Raw genomic sequence first — 20,573 nt, forward strand, 5'->3', positions numbered from 1 at the left:
GGGAAACTAGTTTTGTCTGGTTTACAATCTTATTAAAATGACTACAATGAAGGCTGTTACAAGCTGAAGAGTCCACTTCAGCAGCTCTGCAGCCTGCCTTATTTTACGATGAACAAATTGCCCTCCAGACTATCTCTGCTTGTATAAAGTGTGCCTGAATGCGACTATAAATTTCTAAAATGAGGGATCTTATTTGTACAGTCTCAGGGCAGACTAATGTTGCCATTCAGCACATCATCAGTGGTGCTTGCCCCTTGCAAGATTTCTGCCAATCTGTTGTGAGATTATGATCTGTATTGATTTTCACTATAACTAAATAGCTGAATATAAGACTCTGCAAGAGACACTAACCATTAATCTAAATAACAACTAAAGTAACTAAAGTGCATAAACCAGGGCAGATTTAAAGTAGAAGGCCAATTTTTTCTTTAATGAGACTGAGAGAGGTTTTGTGGTGGTTTTTGTTTGTTTGTTTATTGTTTCATTTTGGTTTTGGTGTTTTGTTTTTTTTTTTTTTTCACTATGGAGGGAGAGGAGAAGGGGAGAAGGGAGTTGAAATAAAGGTGATGAACTGCCTCTCATTTATGGCAAGCTACTTATTGATATCAGAAAGGCTAAGCAAGATAGCACTTATTAACACTGATACATTTCTATGAGTATAAAGTTCTCATTTAATTACATATTACACTGGTGAATTATTGCACAGAAAGGTCATGTGTTACTTTATGAAGTTTCTCTTAAATGAAGTCATAAGGACTACATATAGCTATCACAAACTCACTCATTCTCCACATAAAATCTGTCCCTGTTACTTACTTTTAGCTATCAGGAATTTGCTGTGGATGAACAGAAAAGTGATGCAAAATTTCATTGAAGAATATCTGCTCTAGATTAAAATATATTACAGTAAGATATTTTATCTGGTCAAAAGCTAGCCATGAAGTATACCTGCTGTCACTGAGACCCCTTACCCCTTCCACAGGAAGAGCTAAGTTTCCTTTGGCAATTTGCTGTCACGAGGTCCATCTCTAAGAAACAAAATATGGAGCTCCAGAGCACTGCAGAGCAAAGCTAGTGCTATTCCTCTTCATTACTCCAATAGCTGGAAAATCTCACAGCAGAAAACAAACAAACAAAACAAAATGAAAGAAAATTAAAAAAATAAAAATAAACAAAACAAAGAAAAAAAACAACTTACAGACTTGCATTTTGTGCACATTTGGAAAAGAAGCTGCTGACAACATCATTATAAGAAAGCATTAAAGGTTATCAGATTGACATTGCATGTACTCTTTAGCAAAAACAAATCTAGCTTTTTTTTGGTTATTGGCAGGTGAGGATTTCAGATGATCTCCCAATGGATCGTTAATTGAGAGTTTCAGTCTCTCTTAGCACACTGAAGTATTTCCTTTGTTTCTTCAGCAGATCTTTTCTAGCAGTTTTCACTGCTTCCCCATGAGGACAGAACCACATTTGAATGCCAGAAATGTGGTTGGTTTTTTGTTTGTTTGTTTTGGCTGCATTTATTTTTTTTGGCTGCTTTCATTTTTTTTCCTACTCATTCCCAGTCCCTTATTTAAGTCTCTGCGTTTTTGACAGCATGTCTGAGAATTGCTGACCTTTCAAACCAGGCTTGGATTAAACAGAGCATGACGACAATTTTAGCCCCCGCCTTTATCTCCCTTTCTACTTCTGCATGTTGTCTACTTCTGCCTTCTCTCTCCACCCTTTCTCCCACTGCATGCCAGACTTTGTCTTTTGGCATCCTGAATACCTACAGCCAGCATGGGGGCTCCCAAAGCAGGAGGCCTCAAGCACTGTGCATCACTCAAGACCATGTCCCTGAGAGTCCACTATGAGGAGAGGGGAAGGCAACGCTCTACTTTCCCTAGATGTGCCTGCAGCACCACCATTCCCTCTAGCCTGTTGTTATATCTAGACTGTTTTCATCCCTGCTTTGAATGTGTATTTTTTAAAAATGAACAGAAAAAAAAAAGCCCAACACCTTTTGAATACAGCTGTGGCACTGCATGTCCCAGGAACACTCTGACTGCAGGGGCTCTTTTTATAGTTAGATACAATTTTTTGTACCAGTTTTCATTTTTGTTCAGTGTTAGTTGCAAATAAAACATCAAAAAATGAAATGCTGAACTCATTTACAGCAGCTTGATGACTATTTTTCCATTAATTTAACACTCTGAATTTCATGATGTCATTTATTCCTAAAGACTCTGCTGCTGTTGACTTCCACAACACACTGACTGTGGTTGTGCAGCAACCATGAATAGAGATTTACAATGTATTTTCAGCAATTAAGGTAATGTATATGATTAGAAAACAAGGTCATAAAGTTCATCAAAGACAAAAGCAAAAGACAAATGTACCTTTCTTTATGATCCAGTGTGAAATACTACTTACAATAGAAAAAAATAATAATTTTTTGACTGCTGTTTCTCATATTAGTGTTAATTCGGGCCATGAAACATATTTGTTACTAGACTAAAAATAAGGAAAAAAAAAAAAAGGAGAGAAAAAGGAGAAAAAGAAACAGGAGAGAGCTGTCTTGATGTTTTTAAGGTGAAACAAATAAAATTATTCTGCAACTAAGGGAGTTTCTTCAATTATCACTGAACTTTTTGACTGGTAATGCCAGGTCAGATTTTCCTTGCCTTCTAATAATTTATCTTAATCAACTTTCATGTAGGTTATTTTTGCATAAGAGCAGAAGTTCCTGCCATCACTGAATTAAACTGTAAAACCCTGGCCTCACTGAACAAGTCCCACAGAATATTATATACTATCAAGATCAAAAGAAATTAATGGTTCAGGTAGATTCTTTTTTTTTTTTTTTTTCAGCCAAATCAATGACCAAAGAGTTTATTTTTACTACTGTTTTTTATTTACTGTAAAGTTTGTTTATTCTTGTTTTTCCACTTCTTTAATCAAGTCTTTTATGTTTCAAGCTAACATGAAACACCATTTAAAAAGCATTAATACACGTCATCGCATTGCTCCTGGAGTTGTTGTTCCATGACATCACTTCGAGCCAGTAGATTACACTCACACTATGTAGTTTTTTCTAGAATCCAGTCTAGATAGTCAACAACTTTTGTATAGACTCCTGGCTGCCTGGGGCGAGCGCACCCTTCACCCCAGCTGGTGATGCCCACAAGATACCACACCTCCTCATGCTTGCATGACAGTGGTCCTCCCGAGTCTCCCTGTGTCACAGAAGAAAAAGACAAGAGTACACAAGGAACAGCTCTCATCAGTATTTCTCTCTCAAAGAAAGCCTTGATAAAAATCAGTATCATTCAGTGTTAACACCAGCATAACTGCCTATTACTTTCACTTATACCTGCTTCAGAGTGTGTCGACGTTTTTCTATTTATCTAGTAAAATTACTTCTAAATACTTTCCAATCATTGCAAATTATTTTCATTTTCCTTTAAGGTTCAAAACTGTTGGGGTTTTGCTCATTTGTTTGTTTGTTTTTGACTTATCTATATTCACTGATTTAACACCCAACAAAGACCACATCAACAAATGAGAAAAATAGTAAATTTGACAATGCTTTTTCTTATAACTTTGTTTTTGGTATGTAAATCTCAGTTCTGTATGTTATCTTGTTTGACTGACTCTGTCCTCCCTGGGATAAAACACATTTGTTTTCCTATTTCAAATTGATCTTTGGGTTCTTTATTGTAGCTGTTATGAACTGTTGGGACAACAACAAGTGTATTATTTTCTTATAACATCACCCCCGTGTTCTGTTATGCTGTATCAGATAAAGATTAATTGTCATTGAGGAAAAATTACTTCCCAGCTCCAAGAATTATTATTCCTGAATACTCAATACTGATAATAGAAACAGTGCATAAATATAGAACACAACTGTTAAATGTTTAAATTGAAAAAATATCTTACTAATCAGACAATATTTATTTTGATTATAATTAACTCAAAATATTTGAGTTAATAGAATTGCATGAGTTTACACTCAAGCAGAGAATTTGGCTCACTGACCTCACACTGCTGTGACATTTTCAATTCTTATAATGAACAGCCCAGTCTGTTCAAGCTGTCTTTAGCCTTCCATTCCCCTTATCCAGCACCCTCCCTTCTGGATGATTATGGATAGTGGATGCTTTAAAATAAGCTTCATATAAAGAAATAAAAACATCACATAGGAAATCTGTGTTACTGGAGAAATGTTTTGAAATATTACACTTGCTCTCTATGGATTTCCCATATTTTAAAGGAATACTGTTTTGTTTCCTAACTGGACAAGAGTGAGAATTTGTACTTTATTCTCTCCTTTATTTGCTCTTCACCATTATTATTTTTTAAGGAAAAGTGATATAATTCTTAGGAAAACAATGAATTTTGTCTCAATACTTAACTTGAAACACAAAGTGGGAAGTTAACTTTGTTCCCTTTGTAGGAGACACTAGAGAAGGAGTGTATGTGTCTCTCTCTATATACTCAGTATTTTTATCTGGAGACACATAAAATCTATCCCTGAGGATTTCGATGTCACATAAGAAGCATTCTCCATGTAACTTGATTATCAGTGCTTTCAGCAAGCAAAAGTGATATGTTAAACAGCTATATTTATAAATATATTTTTGTTATGAAAATTAAACATGTTATTATGGTATCCAATTATATATTTGAACATATGTTTGGAATACATTACTATATATGACTTCTTTCCATTACCTTGCAAGCATCCCTTCCACCTTCATCATAGCCAGCACAGATCACATTGTCATCTAGTCTGCGCTTCCGGTATCTTGCCTGGCATTCCTCTTTTGACATTAGGGGAACAGTAACTTTCTGAAGAATATCTTCTACAAGACCTATGCAATAGGTGGTATGATCAGACAAGTGTCCAGTTCTAGCAAAGTAAAAGTTAAAATTGAACTCTAGAAATCTCCATACAGTGACATTGCAAAGTCAGAGGTCAATTGTTTTTAGTGTGCAATTAGACGGTCATGATGATGTTTTCCCTTTTTTTGTATGTGTGTTAGTAAACAATGTTGACTGTCTGTTTTTGTTTGTTTTTGGAATGTTTTTAAAACACCATGTTACCCGAGTATGACTTATGACCAGGAAAGGTTCAAAACTCTTGTGTGATTTGCTGTGAACCCCTATATGAGTATCTTTTCAGAACTTGGAGTCTTGGAGCCTGTATTCCTACTGAAGACATTACTTTGTACTATTTATAATTATTTCTTAGTAATGTATTACAATAGGGTTGCAATACAATAAGATTGTAATACCTCCCAATTTCCAAATCTGTGCTGCTCCACAGTCTACAAGATGAAGGAATTTCCATGTAGAGCAAATAAAAGTATTTGAGAGCAGCCTTTTATTACAAATTAACAGAAGAAATTATCCCAGACAATATCTGCCATATTTTTTTTTCAATTTCACATTGAAATCTAACTCTCAAACAGGAAGGTGTGGAAAAGAGGGAACTCAGTTTAAGTAGGCTATATGTAATAACAGACTTTGATAACTAACAGCTATTTGGCAAGCCTCCAGGTAAGGTCAGAGTAATTCAACCATATCTACTATCAAATACTATCAAAACACAAAGGTCATTGTTATTGTTCATAAACAACCTTCAGAATCATAAAAGTAACATACTTCTACCTCTGATTCTACCTCTGATTGTTGAAGTCATATGAATAAAATCACATCAAAAAAAAAAAAGTTTGAGTTATGTGCAGACTGTAATTCAAGATCCCACAGTTCACCATTAAATCTATTATCTATATCTCAATATGTGAATTATCTGTATTATTATTTTATACTATTATCTCTATCTCACCTCATAACTTGAAGTATCTTTGTAAGCATAAAAGACAATGTGAAACTAGCTAACTTGTAGTGTTCATCTACCTACCACAGGAAAGCCTGAGAAAACAATGTAGAGAATCAAACTAAAGGAGTAGTTATATTCATGTTCGTTGATTCTGATGACTGTTATGGATTCATATAAACAAAGCTGTGAGCAAATGCATGTTCTTTGTGTAGCTTGTGATCACAATTCCTGGATTCAAGACTCAAGAGGGTATTTTGGGAGGTGTGGTTTTGTTTGTTTGTTTAAACACAATTTTTCAAATAAAAGAGCACACTTTAAATATTTATCTGTACCTCTTTCCTTTCTGTAACCCCATCCAATTACCCAACAGTCAGTATAAAGTATGTTAGCTTCTTCTTTTGATGGCAGGCAAATAGGTAGTTGAAGATCTAAAATATAATTTAAAATATTAGTTTGGCTAGTAGAAACAGATACAATATTAAGGTTTTATGGGCATCTCCATAGCCCCTGAAGATAGCCTACATGTTATGCTTTGTACCTTATAGTAGATATCTCCCCCGTCATGTGAATAAAAGCCACACAATTTCTTTTCAACTCCAACAGAATGAGATTCTCCATAAAACCCAGTAATATTAAGGGAAACCATCCCAGTTTTCATGAACTGCCACACCAAAACCAGCCTATATCATCCTGCACATTTTCAGAATACCTCTGAAATACACTACATACCAGTAAAATTCATAGGTTTATCAAGTTTCAGTAAAGCAATGTCATATCCAGTCTGTGCATATGTATACCGAGGGTGAATAATAATCTCTTCCACTTTGAAGAAAGGTGTATCTTCTTTTATTTCTGATTGTTTTAAAATACCAGCATAAACACGCCAAATGTTGGGATTCTGACGACTGAGGAAAAAAAGGCAAACAGTCAGTCTGTGGCACAAAGATTTACACTTATTCAGAGTTCGTGTGCAGCTGCCAACATCCTCTGTCCCTCCCAAGTATAACGTGAACAGCACGGAGGTCACTCTTCCCATTTGCATTTTCACACTCTCAAGTCTAAAAAGGTTTGTCTTCCACTTCCATTCCTTCCACTTCTCATTTCTTTTGTTCCACTTTCTAGTTATATTTTCATCCCCACATCAGTCTCCCCTCTCTTTCATGTTCAGAATCTCAGTGTCCTGATTCTTTTTCACACTCCTTCACCTTTTGCCTTCTTTCATTTTCTCTTTTCTTCTTCTTTTGTTATTTTTACCTTCAAGGGCCTAATGCAAGCCCTGAAGAAGTAAATGAGACTCTTCCCATTCATTCCAGTACAACAGCTTTTGTAGTAACCAAAATAGGATTGTAAATACAAATTCAAGTAGAGTTTATTCAGACACTGCAATGAATGTAAATAGAGATTAGAAAATGTAATACCATAGACCTATATGAAAAGTTCTAGTTAACCTTTACGACTTCAACTTTACTTTGAGTACATTTAAGGGATATTTCATTGTGATATTCTCTCATTACGGTAACATAAAAATTTTAGTACATTCTTTGAAGAAAATGTGAAACCTGTCTTAAATGAATTTTTCAAAAATTTTGAAGATTTCATTTATTCTTAAATATCAGTTGGCTTTAATAGTTTCTAATGAGCACAGTCCATATTTTTAATATTAAAATTTAACTTTTCCCCTTGCCTTTTATAGTACTGGTAGCTTCTACAACATTCGATAGCAGGTAGAGAATTTTATTCTACATACAGGGTTTTTCAGAGTCTTTAGGGCATTTAACCACTTTTATAAGGTTTGTCACTGGAACCCAAATGTTGGCAACATTACTACATAAGAAGGGTTAAAGTATGACACTGCTTGAGCAAAAGTGCTGATTTCAGCCCATGTTGCTGGGCCAATGCTCTCTTATTTGAAGCATTTTATCTGTTACCCATGCCTTCTTTCCCATCACACAGACTCAATATACAGCTTTATATTACAACTTTCACTCTGTAAATGATACGATAACCTGCTTTACAGGTAGCGAACATCTATCAAGGGAAATGGTGATTAGATCAGCTCTTCACAATACAAGTGGTTTCACGACACAAATGTGATGGCAATTTTGTGGTCACGATCAACACATACCATATGTCTCTGTGTAAATTAGCCTTTATCCTCTAAGCATTCAATGCTCTAAATATTTTCCTTACAGGTGAAATCTCTACTAAAAACAGAGTGTCAATTGACTGACTGGTAAAAATAGAAAAGAGAAAATTAACCAAAACCAGCACAATTAGGATTTCAGTGCTTCAGAGAAAGGTAGCTCTTGTACTAGAAGTGACATAAATGGACCCCTAGAGGTTAACATGAGTCCTGGCCTATGCTGAGCACCCTGCTGCTGAAGGTATCAGATTCGTACCTATTGGTTCCCTGTGTGTCACAGAGAAATCTTTGAGATAATTGTTTTAAGTATGTGAAATGGAATACTTAACAACATATTTTCCTTGGTGATATGATATTACAGTAAGAAAAAAATTATAAAGTGTGAAAATGCCTGTTACTGTAGGTATCTGGTGTCTGTTTAGAATTCCATCTCCTAGATGCATTAAAACGATTTAGCATTAGTAGCGCAATACGATGTTTTGAAGGGTTAAGTGTGGTATACCAATTATGTTAAGAATATGAATTGTCTACCTTAAAAGTTCATCTTTTGGTTACATCAAAATACTTTATTCTATTCTAGTCATTTTTGTCATGCACGTTTATTTTTTCTGAAAGGTGGATCTCAATTTATCTCACGTTCTGGATGAAATTTTCATTTTCAAATTTACATTTAGAACTCACCTCATGAAACAGTGAGCAGCTGTAAGAATCCACTGGTTACTGATGATAGAGCCCCCACAGTGATGTCTCCGACGAAACAATTTCACATGCAAGCTTACTTGCCATGGCCATTCACCAGGGGAAGAGTCTGTCCCTCCAACTATCCTAATAGTTCTTGCAGAATGCTGCATGCATACTACAGAAATAATTGGAAACTGTGCTTAAGGATAATTTTCACTTGCCCATGAAAAATGAAGATGAGGCTATTGCTGACCTGCGAATAGGGACTGATCTTCTGCAAAGTTGATACATAAGACATTCTATCCCTTTACAATTTTTGATCATAAAGTCCAGTTTAACCAAGTTCACAATGCCACTGTCTGTGTTTATAGTGTGCAGGCTGGGCATACTTCACTTTTTCAGAACACTCTAACTTCACAAGGTGTCTCATTAACATTTCAATTCAACCAATTTTCAGAAAGAAAAATAAAATATGGAGGCTTAGGCTTTCTGCACAAAAATCAGTTAAACAATGTCTCTCTTAAATGAAAGCTCTACTTACCAGTACTGGCCTTTTTTTTACATAATCGTAGTGAGTATCCAGAGATCCTTCCTGGCCCATGTTTTATTTCCACTGGAGATCCATTTGAGGACATTCTTAGATGACACTCACACTTCCTGACAATAAATTAATGCAAAGATTCAGTTTGTACTTCTTACACAGAAGACATACATTATATCCCTTCCCTAAGTTTGTGGAAGGATTCTTTCAGAAATCTTTAAACATTTTTAAATGTATCTTACCTTTCCTCATTGCATGAATCTTGGAGGGGAAAGTAGGTAAAAAATTGGCAGCGGATCATGTCTGTGCAAACCTGCTGACAGGCTTTGTGTCCTTTTGTATAAGTGACATTGAGTTCATCTCCCAAAAAATTCATATGCACATAAGTGCGAGAATTGCAGGCTGTAAAAATGAGTGTGTTCCAAGCATCAATAGGTCTATTAATTTCATTAATTCAAAAGACATACTCTTAATGCAGTTTATTACTTACCAGGAAAGTATCTTCTGCAATTTAGGAGACCAAAGCCCGATATTGCATTTTCTCGTAACGTAAGTGCCTCTGGTGTTCCACTTGTTGATGTCATCAGAAGGCAAAGATTTCTGAAATGAAAAAAAAAATAAATAACTGAATCTGTTATCTGTTCTCACATCCTAAAATTGATATTTAGGTTGAGGTAAGGGATGGTTCTTTCTTAAATGTGCTTTCCACCTCTGATTTCTGTTGACCGTAGTTTTTGAATTCCTCTCACTACTGGATATGAAAGTAGGAATTTCAATTTGTAAAAATAAACACTTTCAAAAATGTTAATATCATCCAAGAACTTTTCAAGTAAATGACTTAATACTGACAGGAAACCAGATGCCTCTTTACAATTTCATAAAACTCAGCTTTAAGTCATAAAGCAATCCCAGATATGCAGCTACAGCACAAGATCCCTGGTCACACTGGAGAACAGATGAAATGCTGACAGAAAACTATAAATGTATGAATACAACACATAAAAAACTGTGTTTTACTGAAAGTAACCCCTTAACAAGAATTTCCATAAATATAATAAAATGTTGGTTATAAAAGGCTGAGGGTTGTTGTTTTTCTCATGGTTTTGTTCTTGGTTTTTTGTCATTGTGTGGTGGTTGTTTTTAATATTTGCTTAGAGAATTAAAAGTTCTCATATTCACCTTTGTGATGCTATTTGCCATTCCTTGGTGAAAAATGTAAAGAACAGGCAATTTGGAAAATAAGTACAAATAGTTTGGCAGACAGAGGTATCGGGAGTGAAAAAACTTGTAACATTCATTCCTGAAAATTCTTGATGTTCAAAAAGGTCCATTTTACAATCTGTATAAAAGAAGAACAGAGTATCAAAATTCCAATGATTTTCTGTCATCTGAATATTAAGATTTACAAATCATTCATTTGTATTTTTTTCACATTTTCCTTCCTTTGTGACTGATAAAATGAAAAGAAGAGAAAAAAGCAGTAAAAGTGAGAGGCAGATCTTAATGTGACTCCTGATCATTTGATGAGTTAAAAAAAAAAAAAAAAAAAAAAAAAAACATAAAAAATACAGGACATTAATTATACAATAGAAACACACAAATCAACAACAACAACACTAAAAAAAAAAAGAGAGAGAGTAGAAAATAAGGGTTAATTAATTCTGATAATTAGTAGGTAAGACCCTCTGTTAAAGACTAAATAGAGTTCAGGAAAGCAAATAGCTTTTTGAGGAAATGATATTCAAAGTAGAAATATGGATTTTAGGGACACAAACCCATGAACCTTCAATGGCCTCAAAGAAGGCACTTTGCAAAAGGCAGAATGTAAGACAAATTACTATGGACAAATAATAGCATGAGTGCATAAGGGCAAAATCAGAAAGGCAAAGACACAAAATGAAAGGCCAAGCAGCAAAGAACAAATTCTCAAAAGAAAAATATTTATTCAGTTCCAAATAATTAGCATTAGGAAAGGAGCTGGGATTCTGCTCAGGGAAGAAGTAAAGTTAATGACAGAGGACACAAGAAAAGCTTAAGAACTGCCTCTCTCTTCATGGAAACAAACTGCAGTTAGATGGTCAATAACATTAGCATTACTGAGCAGAGGGAAGAGGATATGTTAGAACAGGAAATAGAGAAATCCCATAATAATGATGATTTCAGTGTTCTTAGAATTTGATTGAAGGAATCTCAAAGTTTCTTGGTAGAATTTAGTTTTTGGTATTCACAGAGGATAGATGTGATTCCCAACACTTTGAAAGGGGAAGTACAGCATCTGTATTTAAAATGATGAAGCTAGAACATAAACAATGTAGGATTAGTCAGCCTAAACAGTAATGAAAAGGTAGAAAAAATACTCAAGTAAATCCATTTCAGATATTTACAACACAAGACAGGAGATGACACTGAAATTTACAAATACTTTTGACAAACCTCTATCTGAACAGGTAGAATTGATCTGTCTTGGATTAGAACAAATGACCTCTTTAGATGACCTTGTTATCCAACAGTACTGTCTAGGCTTCTATGATCTCATGATTTATTTCTTCTCTCTCCCTTCCTCTTGCCTTTCTTGCAAGACAGAAAAAGCAAGAACAGACGGGTAGAAACAAGGCTGAACTTCACATGCATTCAGAAATTCTGATTTCATTTAAAGATAGATCATTAATGTCATGTCACCACTGTCATAAACCATAAATATCCTTGATGAAGTCTCAAGTGTTTGTTGACTTTATCTTAATATCATATTGTTTGTCCATATGCTATAGTCCTGATTCTTCTCAAAGTCTATCACCAGGACCCTCCAGACTACTGGGATTTTTCTCCTAACAATGAATCTATCTGCCTAGTTCCTCTTAATGAAGCAATTTGTAAAATAATCTTCCTTCCATCCTTTCTTAGAGACAGAGAGAGAATAGCCAAATTTTCTTCTCTTTACAAACCTTTTTCTTCCTTTTATATTCTTCACACTTCATTTTTCTGTAAGTGCACTCATTCTTAAGATCTGAATCAACTACTTTTTCAATAATTTCCAAAGATTATTCCTCCAGTAGGACTGAAAGAGTCTGAATAAAACATGTTGATATAGAAAGAAAGATTCAGCAAGTTTAGGAAATATAAAAAGTGATTTGTATGGGAAAACTACATCAACTGTGAAGTAAAATAAGGCTACATGGAAGTATAATGTCATCACTGTTCAGAAGGGAAAATACCAGACAGTAGGATAAGGTGGAGGTAGAATTAAAACAAACAAAATGAACGGAAGATGTTTTAATTAAGAATAAGAAGATATAATTCATACAGTCTGATCTAAGAGTTTTGCCTGAGTAATGATTACAAGAAGTAGCACAAACACTGCTTTCATCAAAACCACCTGCAGAACACAGTGTTCCTTCATATTAGGCAGTTGTATCAGAAAACTGTAGGTCTTCATTAAAAACTTCTAAGCACATACATGATATACCAACAGAATTTAGAAAGATTTATATTCCTCTTGTCCTTTGACTTTGATGGGATTTTATCTTTCATTTCTGTATCTATGATGCAAAGATAAACTGCAGTTTCATCAGGCTAATCTAGTGAAAGAATTCTTCAATCTCCAAAGCAGACAACTGTTTTTGCAACACATAATAATAAAATGGAAAAATATATATATATTTAAAAACTCTTTTGTGCCTGAGAGTACTAACTGTAATTCCAAGAATAAGTTAATATTGTAATTCTTTTATGAAATGAAACATTGATCATGTCAGAGACAGACTGCACCTCATTATCCGTAACACTTGAATCTAAACTAAATCAACAGAGATTTTTAATTACCTATTTCAGAAAGCTGACATGGCTTTAAGGAGAATCCAGACACAACCTCATCAAGCACCCTTATGCTGGTTGGAGTTCCTAACCTGGTATGTTTCAAGAAGCATTTTTCACTGAGTGATAAAGAATAAAGAAAGAAGTAAGACAACAGATCATCTTCCTTAGTCTACATCAATCTTCTGATTCCCTAATTCCTACCATGGGCCAGAGCAACCTCCAGTATCCATAAAAACCTTCAAATGAGAAACATATCCAACTGAACAACGTTTAACATGTAAAACTGAGCAGGCTAACAGCTCAAAAATAGTCCAAGTACATATGAAAGAATGTCTCTGGTTGCACTGATGATGTTATTTTCAATAAGCAATAAGCAGAGCAAGATTTAACTGAGCAATAATGCTGCACAACAATAGTTTGCATTTGAATATCTGCAGGGAATATTTTTTTTTCAGCGCTATAAGTTTGTGTTTCTCACCAATGAACAGATGAAAGCTAACTTACTGCAGATATTTTCCTACCAGTATGTCTGATTAAACATTACAAGGATTAGCAGTCAAGGAAAAAAAATATATTTCCTTGAATAAATTCACCCTAGACTGCTCTGACATTGTTGTTGACATTTTGTTGACTAAAGCACAGCACTGACCAAGAAAACGGATCAAACCTGTATTTACCGAAAGCTTTCATTGTGAAATGTTTTTGAGGCATATGTAAAAAAATGACAGTGGTCATCATTGGTGCATCTTTTTTGACACTGTTGATAGCTCTCAGCCACAGTAACATCATAATTTTCCCCTTCCATATCGAGACCTATGTGGACATCTGGGCTGCAAGCTGTGGAAAAAGAAAGAGACAAAGTTCTGAAAGCATTCTCCTACTCTCTCTCTCTTTTTTTCTTTTTTTCCGTTTTTTCTTTTTTTCTTTTTTTTTTCCCAAACTGCCCAAAAGATGGCAGTTCATACGGCAAAGCCATTGTAATCCTAATGTCACTTCCTGTGCTCACTTCAGCTACATCACACCTCATATATGCTTCTAGTAACAAAATCAGAAGTGTAGGCATAACACGGCAGAGGAAAAACTGACAGACTTTGACACTGCCTCTACTTACACCAAGATCAAGATGAAGTTAATCATGCAAGAACTCAGGATTAATACTAAAACACATACTTATCTATTCCCAAATTTATATGATAGTTCAAAACTCCAAATATATTCTGATAAGCAACAGCCATCTCCCATTTGAGCCAAAAGATTCAATTTACATTGCATAAAGGCAAAATTTTGACCATGGAGTTTGACATAGATTTTGCCCCCACAGGTTTCACCTTAAGGTCAATAGGGTCTTTTCACAGAACACATGAGTAAGCCAAACCCTGGTGGGTTTTTTAAACAGGATGGGGTACAAAAGGGCTTTTAAAAGTCCTGAATGCCCTTAAAGGCATGTTCCAGTCAGAAGTAAACATAACTGATCTATCAATAAGCTGCAATTGCGAACTTCCATCAAGTAGAACCCATTTGGCTCTTTAAATTAATCTTTACGACTGGAGGTGTCAGTTATATATCTGCTTCTAGCAAATGAAACCATGGCAGCTGGAGGTCCCAATCCCCTTTTCTGTGGAGCCTTAGCAGTGCATAGTTGAAAACAGTGGAAGATTGTTAAGTTGTGTATGAAAGAGATATAGCAAAAGACATAGATTTCACTGCCTGGCTGCTTCCTAACTCAGTTCCTGTTTTCAAAATATCTGCTACATGATAAAATTCGTACATGTGAATAGCTATATCTTACCACTAATTTTGACGTTACATTGTTTTAAAGAATGTCCAGAAACAGCTCCTTCCATATCCACTTTTGGCAACATTTCAGTATCACTGTCTTTTAAGTAGCAGGAAAACCTGTGTTTTAAAATGCAGCAATTCACAGTTTTTCAGTATAACACAGTCCTTCCTAAAAGTTTCTGAGGTGAAATGCAAGCTGATCATTGTTCCTCAACATGAAAATGAAGACAATAAACGCAATTTAGAGACAGACAGGGTAAAACTGCAGCTGCTCTGTTGGCATTAGCACGCTTGGTGGCAGATGAAAATACATGGTATGTGTGAAAGCTCCAAAAGGTCTCCTTCAAGCAAGAAGCACAGCCCTGTTCCACCACTTGTAACTGGGTTAGAAGGAAAGAAACACACTGGGCACAGAGAGGAAAGGCAGCCTCATCTCAGGCTATTGACACTAAATCAAGAGAAAAATATTCTAAAGAGAATAGATAGGGAAGAGGGGTGCAATAGAGGGGATCACTGGAGACATAAAATTGGTCACATGGTCTTTCAGCAGTAAGTAAGTGGCACAGAGGAAGAAGTACACTGCAGGTGCTATTTCCTTGGAAGGGTTGGAATGTGAGTGTGAAAGATTCACTGTTGCCAAATTTAATCTTTCGAAGTTCAGCAAATACTCTTCTAAATTATCGTTTTTAAAGATGCATGGTATTGTCTTCCTTGGCAACCTTGTAGTTTGCCTGTGTTCTGTCAACATGTTACTGAGCTCCTAACATTGTCACAGGACACCAGCAAAATCCACAAGAATACGAGCATTTTACCTTTCTGCAGGATCTTTAGTCCATGTCACTGGCAAGTATGTGAAGAGCAGACAGGTAGGATGGTAAGTACACACTATTTGACAGTAATTGGCACTTGGTGTGAAAACTGTGGAGAGGTCTCCTCCTTGGAAGTATGTATTTTCATAGATCTGAGTCACACATTCTGATATGGAATAACAAAATATGTAAATTGTTAGAGATAGGAGTACGGACAGTTAATCAGGAGAGGGTGATGCCACTGCCCCTTCTTGACATTTGACTCCTTTGGCAGGAGAAGAGGGCAAGGGGGGTGAGTAGAACCATTCCTCTGAAAGTCTCATACTTGCTGTCCAGCCTGGTAGAAATACTGTCTGGGGTATCTCTGTCCTCTCCCTCACCCCACACCCAAGGCTGGAGCAGGGCAGCTTGAGCAGTGACAGAAGCCCTAGCAGCAGGGTCAGCCATGAGGCCATGAGGTAAGTGCCACTCATGGCAGATCTCAGGAGCAGCAGAAGCATCTTCCAAGGTATATCTTCCAGTATAGAGAGCCATTAAAAGGAAAACCAGGAGGATGTACAGAGACCAAAGAGAGTTAGAAAATTGTATGTGAAGATTGTCCTATTGCTGAGTGATGCTTTGAGGCCTGATTCACAGTCAGTGCCACTGTGTTTAGCTTCAGTGGCTCACAGTGTTTTAGATACTTCCAGCTTCCTTACAATCTGCCTCAAACCCAGTCTGACTTGCTTCTTAACAACAACAACAAAAGTACTGATCCAGGAGCAATATCTCAAGAATCTCCTAGAATACAAATAAACTGGATTACCACCTCAGATCTTCAAGAATTCATCAATCCCATATTGAATTCTCTAATAAAGTCCGCTCATGCTGCACAGCCATGTGACTGGAATGAAGTACCTAAGTGGCAGCCCCTTCCCATCTTTCCAAATTAAGGAATTTGTCAGATCTCCTTGTTAAAATATCCAGAATAATAATAAATAAATGGCGTAGATATTTTCACGACCTTTATTTAAAAACTGGTATTTATTATTCTCTTTAAAAACTGTTATTTATTATTATTCTAATAGAATTTCTTTGCCCAACTTTGCCACTAACAGAAAAGCGTTTTCTATTACTTAGATAACTTTAAATTATTTATGAAGTAAAATGAAAAGACTATTGCAATTATCTGTTGTATCAGACATTTTGGATATTATTTACCATCTATTAATGTAAGTTGGTATGCCCTAAAAATAAAAAATAAATACAAAATCATGGAGTTTAATATTATGTTTGACTTTTAATACCACATAAAACTATGCCAGCTCTGAATACCTTAGTTTAATAAAGATATTTATTTCCCAAGCCTTAGATATGTTCCAAGATTTCAGTTCTACTGAGATTTTAATCTGGGTAAAATATTTCTGAAATAATAGTACATTTGTCAAAGAGATTTTGCTAAAAAGCTGCATTACCTCATTGTCCTCTGAGAAAACAGATAACACATTACTGAATGTAAACCTGTGTTAGGCCTTAGTTATAATTTATCAGCACAGAGAACTTCAGGGAAGTGCAAAGCAAATTTTGACTTTTACTAACCAAAGTAAATCATTAACGCATTGAAAAACACACACAGTCATAATGCACCCCAGCACCAACATAAATCACTGCCAGCTTTACAGGGCACTAATTTGTGCAGGGAGGAAGCAGCTCCCTTCCTAATTGGCTGCCCACGTTGTTAGCTTTGCTGTTGGGTGCACAGAACTTTCTGAAGATTGTATTGGTTTCACAGAGAAGAGTTGGATACAGCCTTGGTCTGACAGAAAACTGCCTATAGTATGGTCCCAGGTGCACTGGGCAAGGTGAAAGCATTGGGGAGGTTGGAAGAAAAATGTCAGTAAAGCCCATTAGAAACTTCAATCCCTATCACAGGGATGGAAAAATTAATTAGAAACCTCAATCCTCTGTGAGTTACCCAAAATTAACTGAGTGTAACCCCGCTCTCTCAGGACTAGGCTGCACTTAACTGTGTGTCCCCCCACCAAAATCATGCTGCTCTGTAGCTCTACTCACTCTGCATAAAAATGTTTAGGCCATTTGAATATTACTCTTTTTAATCTCCCCTTCCAGATGAGCCACATTACTCTGTGTACCTGTCTTAGGAATTATATATTGACTTACCACCGTAAACTGAAGCAAGTAAGAAAATGAAATAAAAAGTCTGATAAATCCAAATCATCCTAAAAAACACAAAATTATTCTTAGGATATTTTTAATAGATGGCACATATTTAGCTTTACAGAGTACCCCAATGCATATCATGTGTAATCTTATGCTATTGATTCAAAATTATATGCAGTTACAGCATAAATGCAGTCACACACAACAGAAACACAGGTTTAGTCCTTTACTTATGGTTGCAAGAAGTAATAAAGCTTATAAGTGCTTGGAGGATTCTTGCTTTGTTTCACATCAGAGTATTCATTCTTACTTAGACCGAGAGCAATATTCTATCAGAGTATCATTAATCCTGGTAGTTAAATGGATATTATTATCAACACAATAAACAAATGACTCACACTCACCACTTCTGGCACATGTTATAGGAATTTTAAATTTATTTCTATATTCTTTTTTTTACATGCTAAACATAAACTGAGAAAGACTCAAATCAGCCACACAACATAATCCACAAATAGATCAATATACACTGCATTGTTGTTATGAAAACCTTTCAATGAATATCAATTGCAGTTGTTACATACCTGAATATATGGTAGGTCTGGATGAATGGATAAGGTTTATGTTCCACTGGAAAAAAAAAAAAAAAAAAAAAAAAAGTTTATGTTAAATATTACTGTGCCTGTGCCTGCAATACTAACTTCTCTTTAATGTTGAACTTTGAATGGGTGCTCATTCTGTCAATATTGTTACTGACCTTGGGCTGTATTTTCAGAGTGCGTATAACCAGCACTGCACTGAAATCAAAGTGCAGGTTAACATCATCTAAGCCTTTGCCTCTTGATGACATTTTAAAATAAAAGGTTTGGAGCAGCCAGCCTCTGCTATTACCACAAGAACCAACATTAAAAAAAAAAAAAAAAAAAAAGATTCATGCTTATATCAGTATTAATCTCAAGAGTAAATCCTGAGCTAACAGGGAATATTGGTGTGAGATCAGTACGAATGGCATCTCAGGCCCGTGTAAATGACACCATTAAGAAACTAATGAAACCGAGGGGTGACTCATATCTATGTTTTCTTACTATTATAGCAGGCATTCCCTTGGCAAATAGCATATCCTTTAGCTATGTATTCTGCGCTGTTTTCCCTAACATCATGTCCTGGTTTCAGTTAGAACAGAGTTAATTTTCTTCCTAGTAGCTGGTAGAATGCTATGTTTTGGCTTAGGATGAGAAGAGTGCTGATAACACCCCAATGTTTTAATTGTTGCAGAGCAGTGCTTATACTGAGCCAAGGACATCTCAGCTTCTTGCTCTGTCCTGCCAATGGGCAGGCTGGGGGTGCAGCAAGAGCTGGGAGGGGACAGACCCAGGACAGGTGACCGAAACTAGCCGAAGGGGTATTCCATACCATCTGACGTCATGCTAAACAATATATAGGGGTGGCTAGTGGGGAGAGGGGGGCCAGACTGCTTGGGGTTAGGCTGGGCATTGGTCAGCGGGTGGTGAGCAATTGCATTGTTCATCACTTGTTTGTACACATTATTAGTAGTAGTACTATTATCATCATTGTATTATTATTATTATTATTGTTATTATTATTTTCCTGTCTTATTAAACTGTCTTTATCTCAACCCACGGGCTTCACTTTTCATTTCTCTCCCCCGTCCCAGAGAGGGAGGGGGAAGGGTGAGTGAACGGTTGTGTGGTGTTTAGCTGCCGGCCAGGTTAAACTACGACACATCATTTCATGTTCTTATTCCTCTGCAGAAACTATTCTGTATGCGTCTTCCAGATTGTTTTACTGTAGCCCTTGCTACACTCCTTTTCTCTTTTGTTGTTAGATGCAGCTCACAACACCTTCAGTTTGCCAGAAGCCAGAAAAAAACAACAACAACAACAACAACAACAACAACAACAAAAACACAACTGTTTGCATAGATATGAAATGTAAGTGCACCAACAAGAAGTCAAACTTAATTTAAAGCTGATCTGGTTTTGACTTCCAGCATTCTTTTTAACTCATGTGACAAAAGGAAATAAATTTCAAATTAAAAAATAAATAAAAAACACGGATCATTTCAAAGTGAAATTGCCAAAGGGAAAACCTTTCCCCTGTGTTTCCTCTTTTCTTTCAGACTGAACATGCTAGCAAGACAGATAAATATGTTTGAGTCAAAAAGAGTTCAGATCAAAACATTTCATCCAACTGTGATTGTTTTGAGCATGCTGATGGTTGAAATAATTTTCTTATGACTGATGTGTCAGTGAGGCCTCCAAGTCCTCCTCCTTGCAGTGGAAGAACTGTCCGAAAGAGCCTTTGTACCCTTTGTACCATATGTCAGCTTGCTTTGCCATCACATGCTTGCAGGAGAGGGCTCAAACACAACAGCCCTCATCTTAAAGTGCTATTTACTGTTATAAGTGTGCCGCAGTGGCAAGGGAGAGTGCTGGAAGGCTTTACTGCAAAACACATTGTTAGTTTATTCTTGCAGTAGGAAGTGTTTTGAGACTACGATGCCTGAGCAGCTCTGACGTTCTTCAGCTCAGACCAGATTTTCCAATGGCTACAGGGTGCAGAGGTATTGTGGGATAACAGCTTTGGGAAAGGACATTGCTTTGTCAACAACAAAGTAATTAGTCTCTCTTTCCTCATCTCAAAAGGGATGATAATCCTTTACACTTCTGGAAAAATTATCACCTTTGAGTTACAGAATTCTCATATTCCTGAATGAAATCATACACACAAAATAAATAAATAAATAAATAAATAAAAGCATCAGACTATTTATAACCAAAACAAGCTTTTTTG

General features: G+C 36.0%; 1 protein-coding gene across 1 annotated transcript; it reads right to left on the minus strand.

The window, feature by feature from the left end:
- Nucleotides 1–2,994: 2,994 nt before the first annotated feature.
- Nucleotides 2,995–17,817, minus strand: LOC311209325 (coagulation factor XI-like; the record flags this gene model as incomplete). Its single annotated transcript, XM_084286597.1, has 14 exons — nt 2,995–3,221; nt 4,723–4,862; nt 6,166–6,261; nt 6,563–6,738; nt 8,658–8,832; nt 9,199–9,314; nt 9,441–9,600; nt 9,689–9,798; nt 10,378–10,537; nt 13,018–13,127; nt 13,689–13,848; nt 14,801–14,907; nt 15,603–15,765; nt 17,760–17,817. 14 exons carry the CDS (start codon nt 17,815–17,817, stop codon nt 3,066–3,068), a joined length of 1,887 nt encoding a protein of 628 aa, XP_084142723.1. The 3' UTR covers nt 2,995–3,065.
- Between the last annotated feature and the right edge of the window lie 2,756 nt (nt 17,818–20,573).

This window comes from Netta rufina, assembly GCF_964035555.1.
Source record: "Netta rufina genome assembly, chromosome: 4".
NCBI classification, from domain to species: domain Eukaryota; kingdom Metazoa; phylum Chordata; class Aves; order Anseriformes; family Anatidae; genus Netta; species Netta rufina.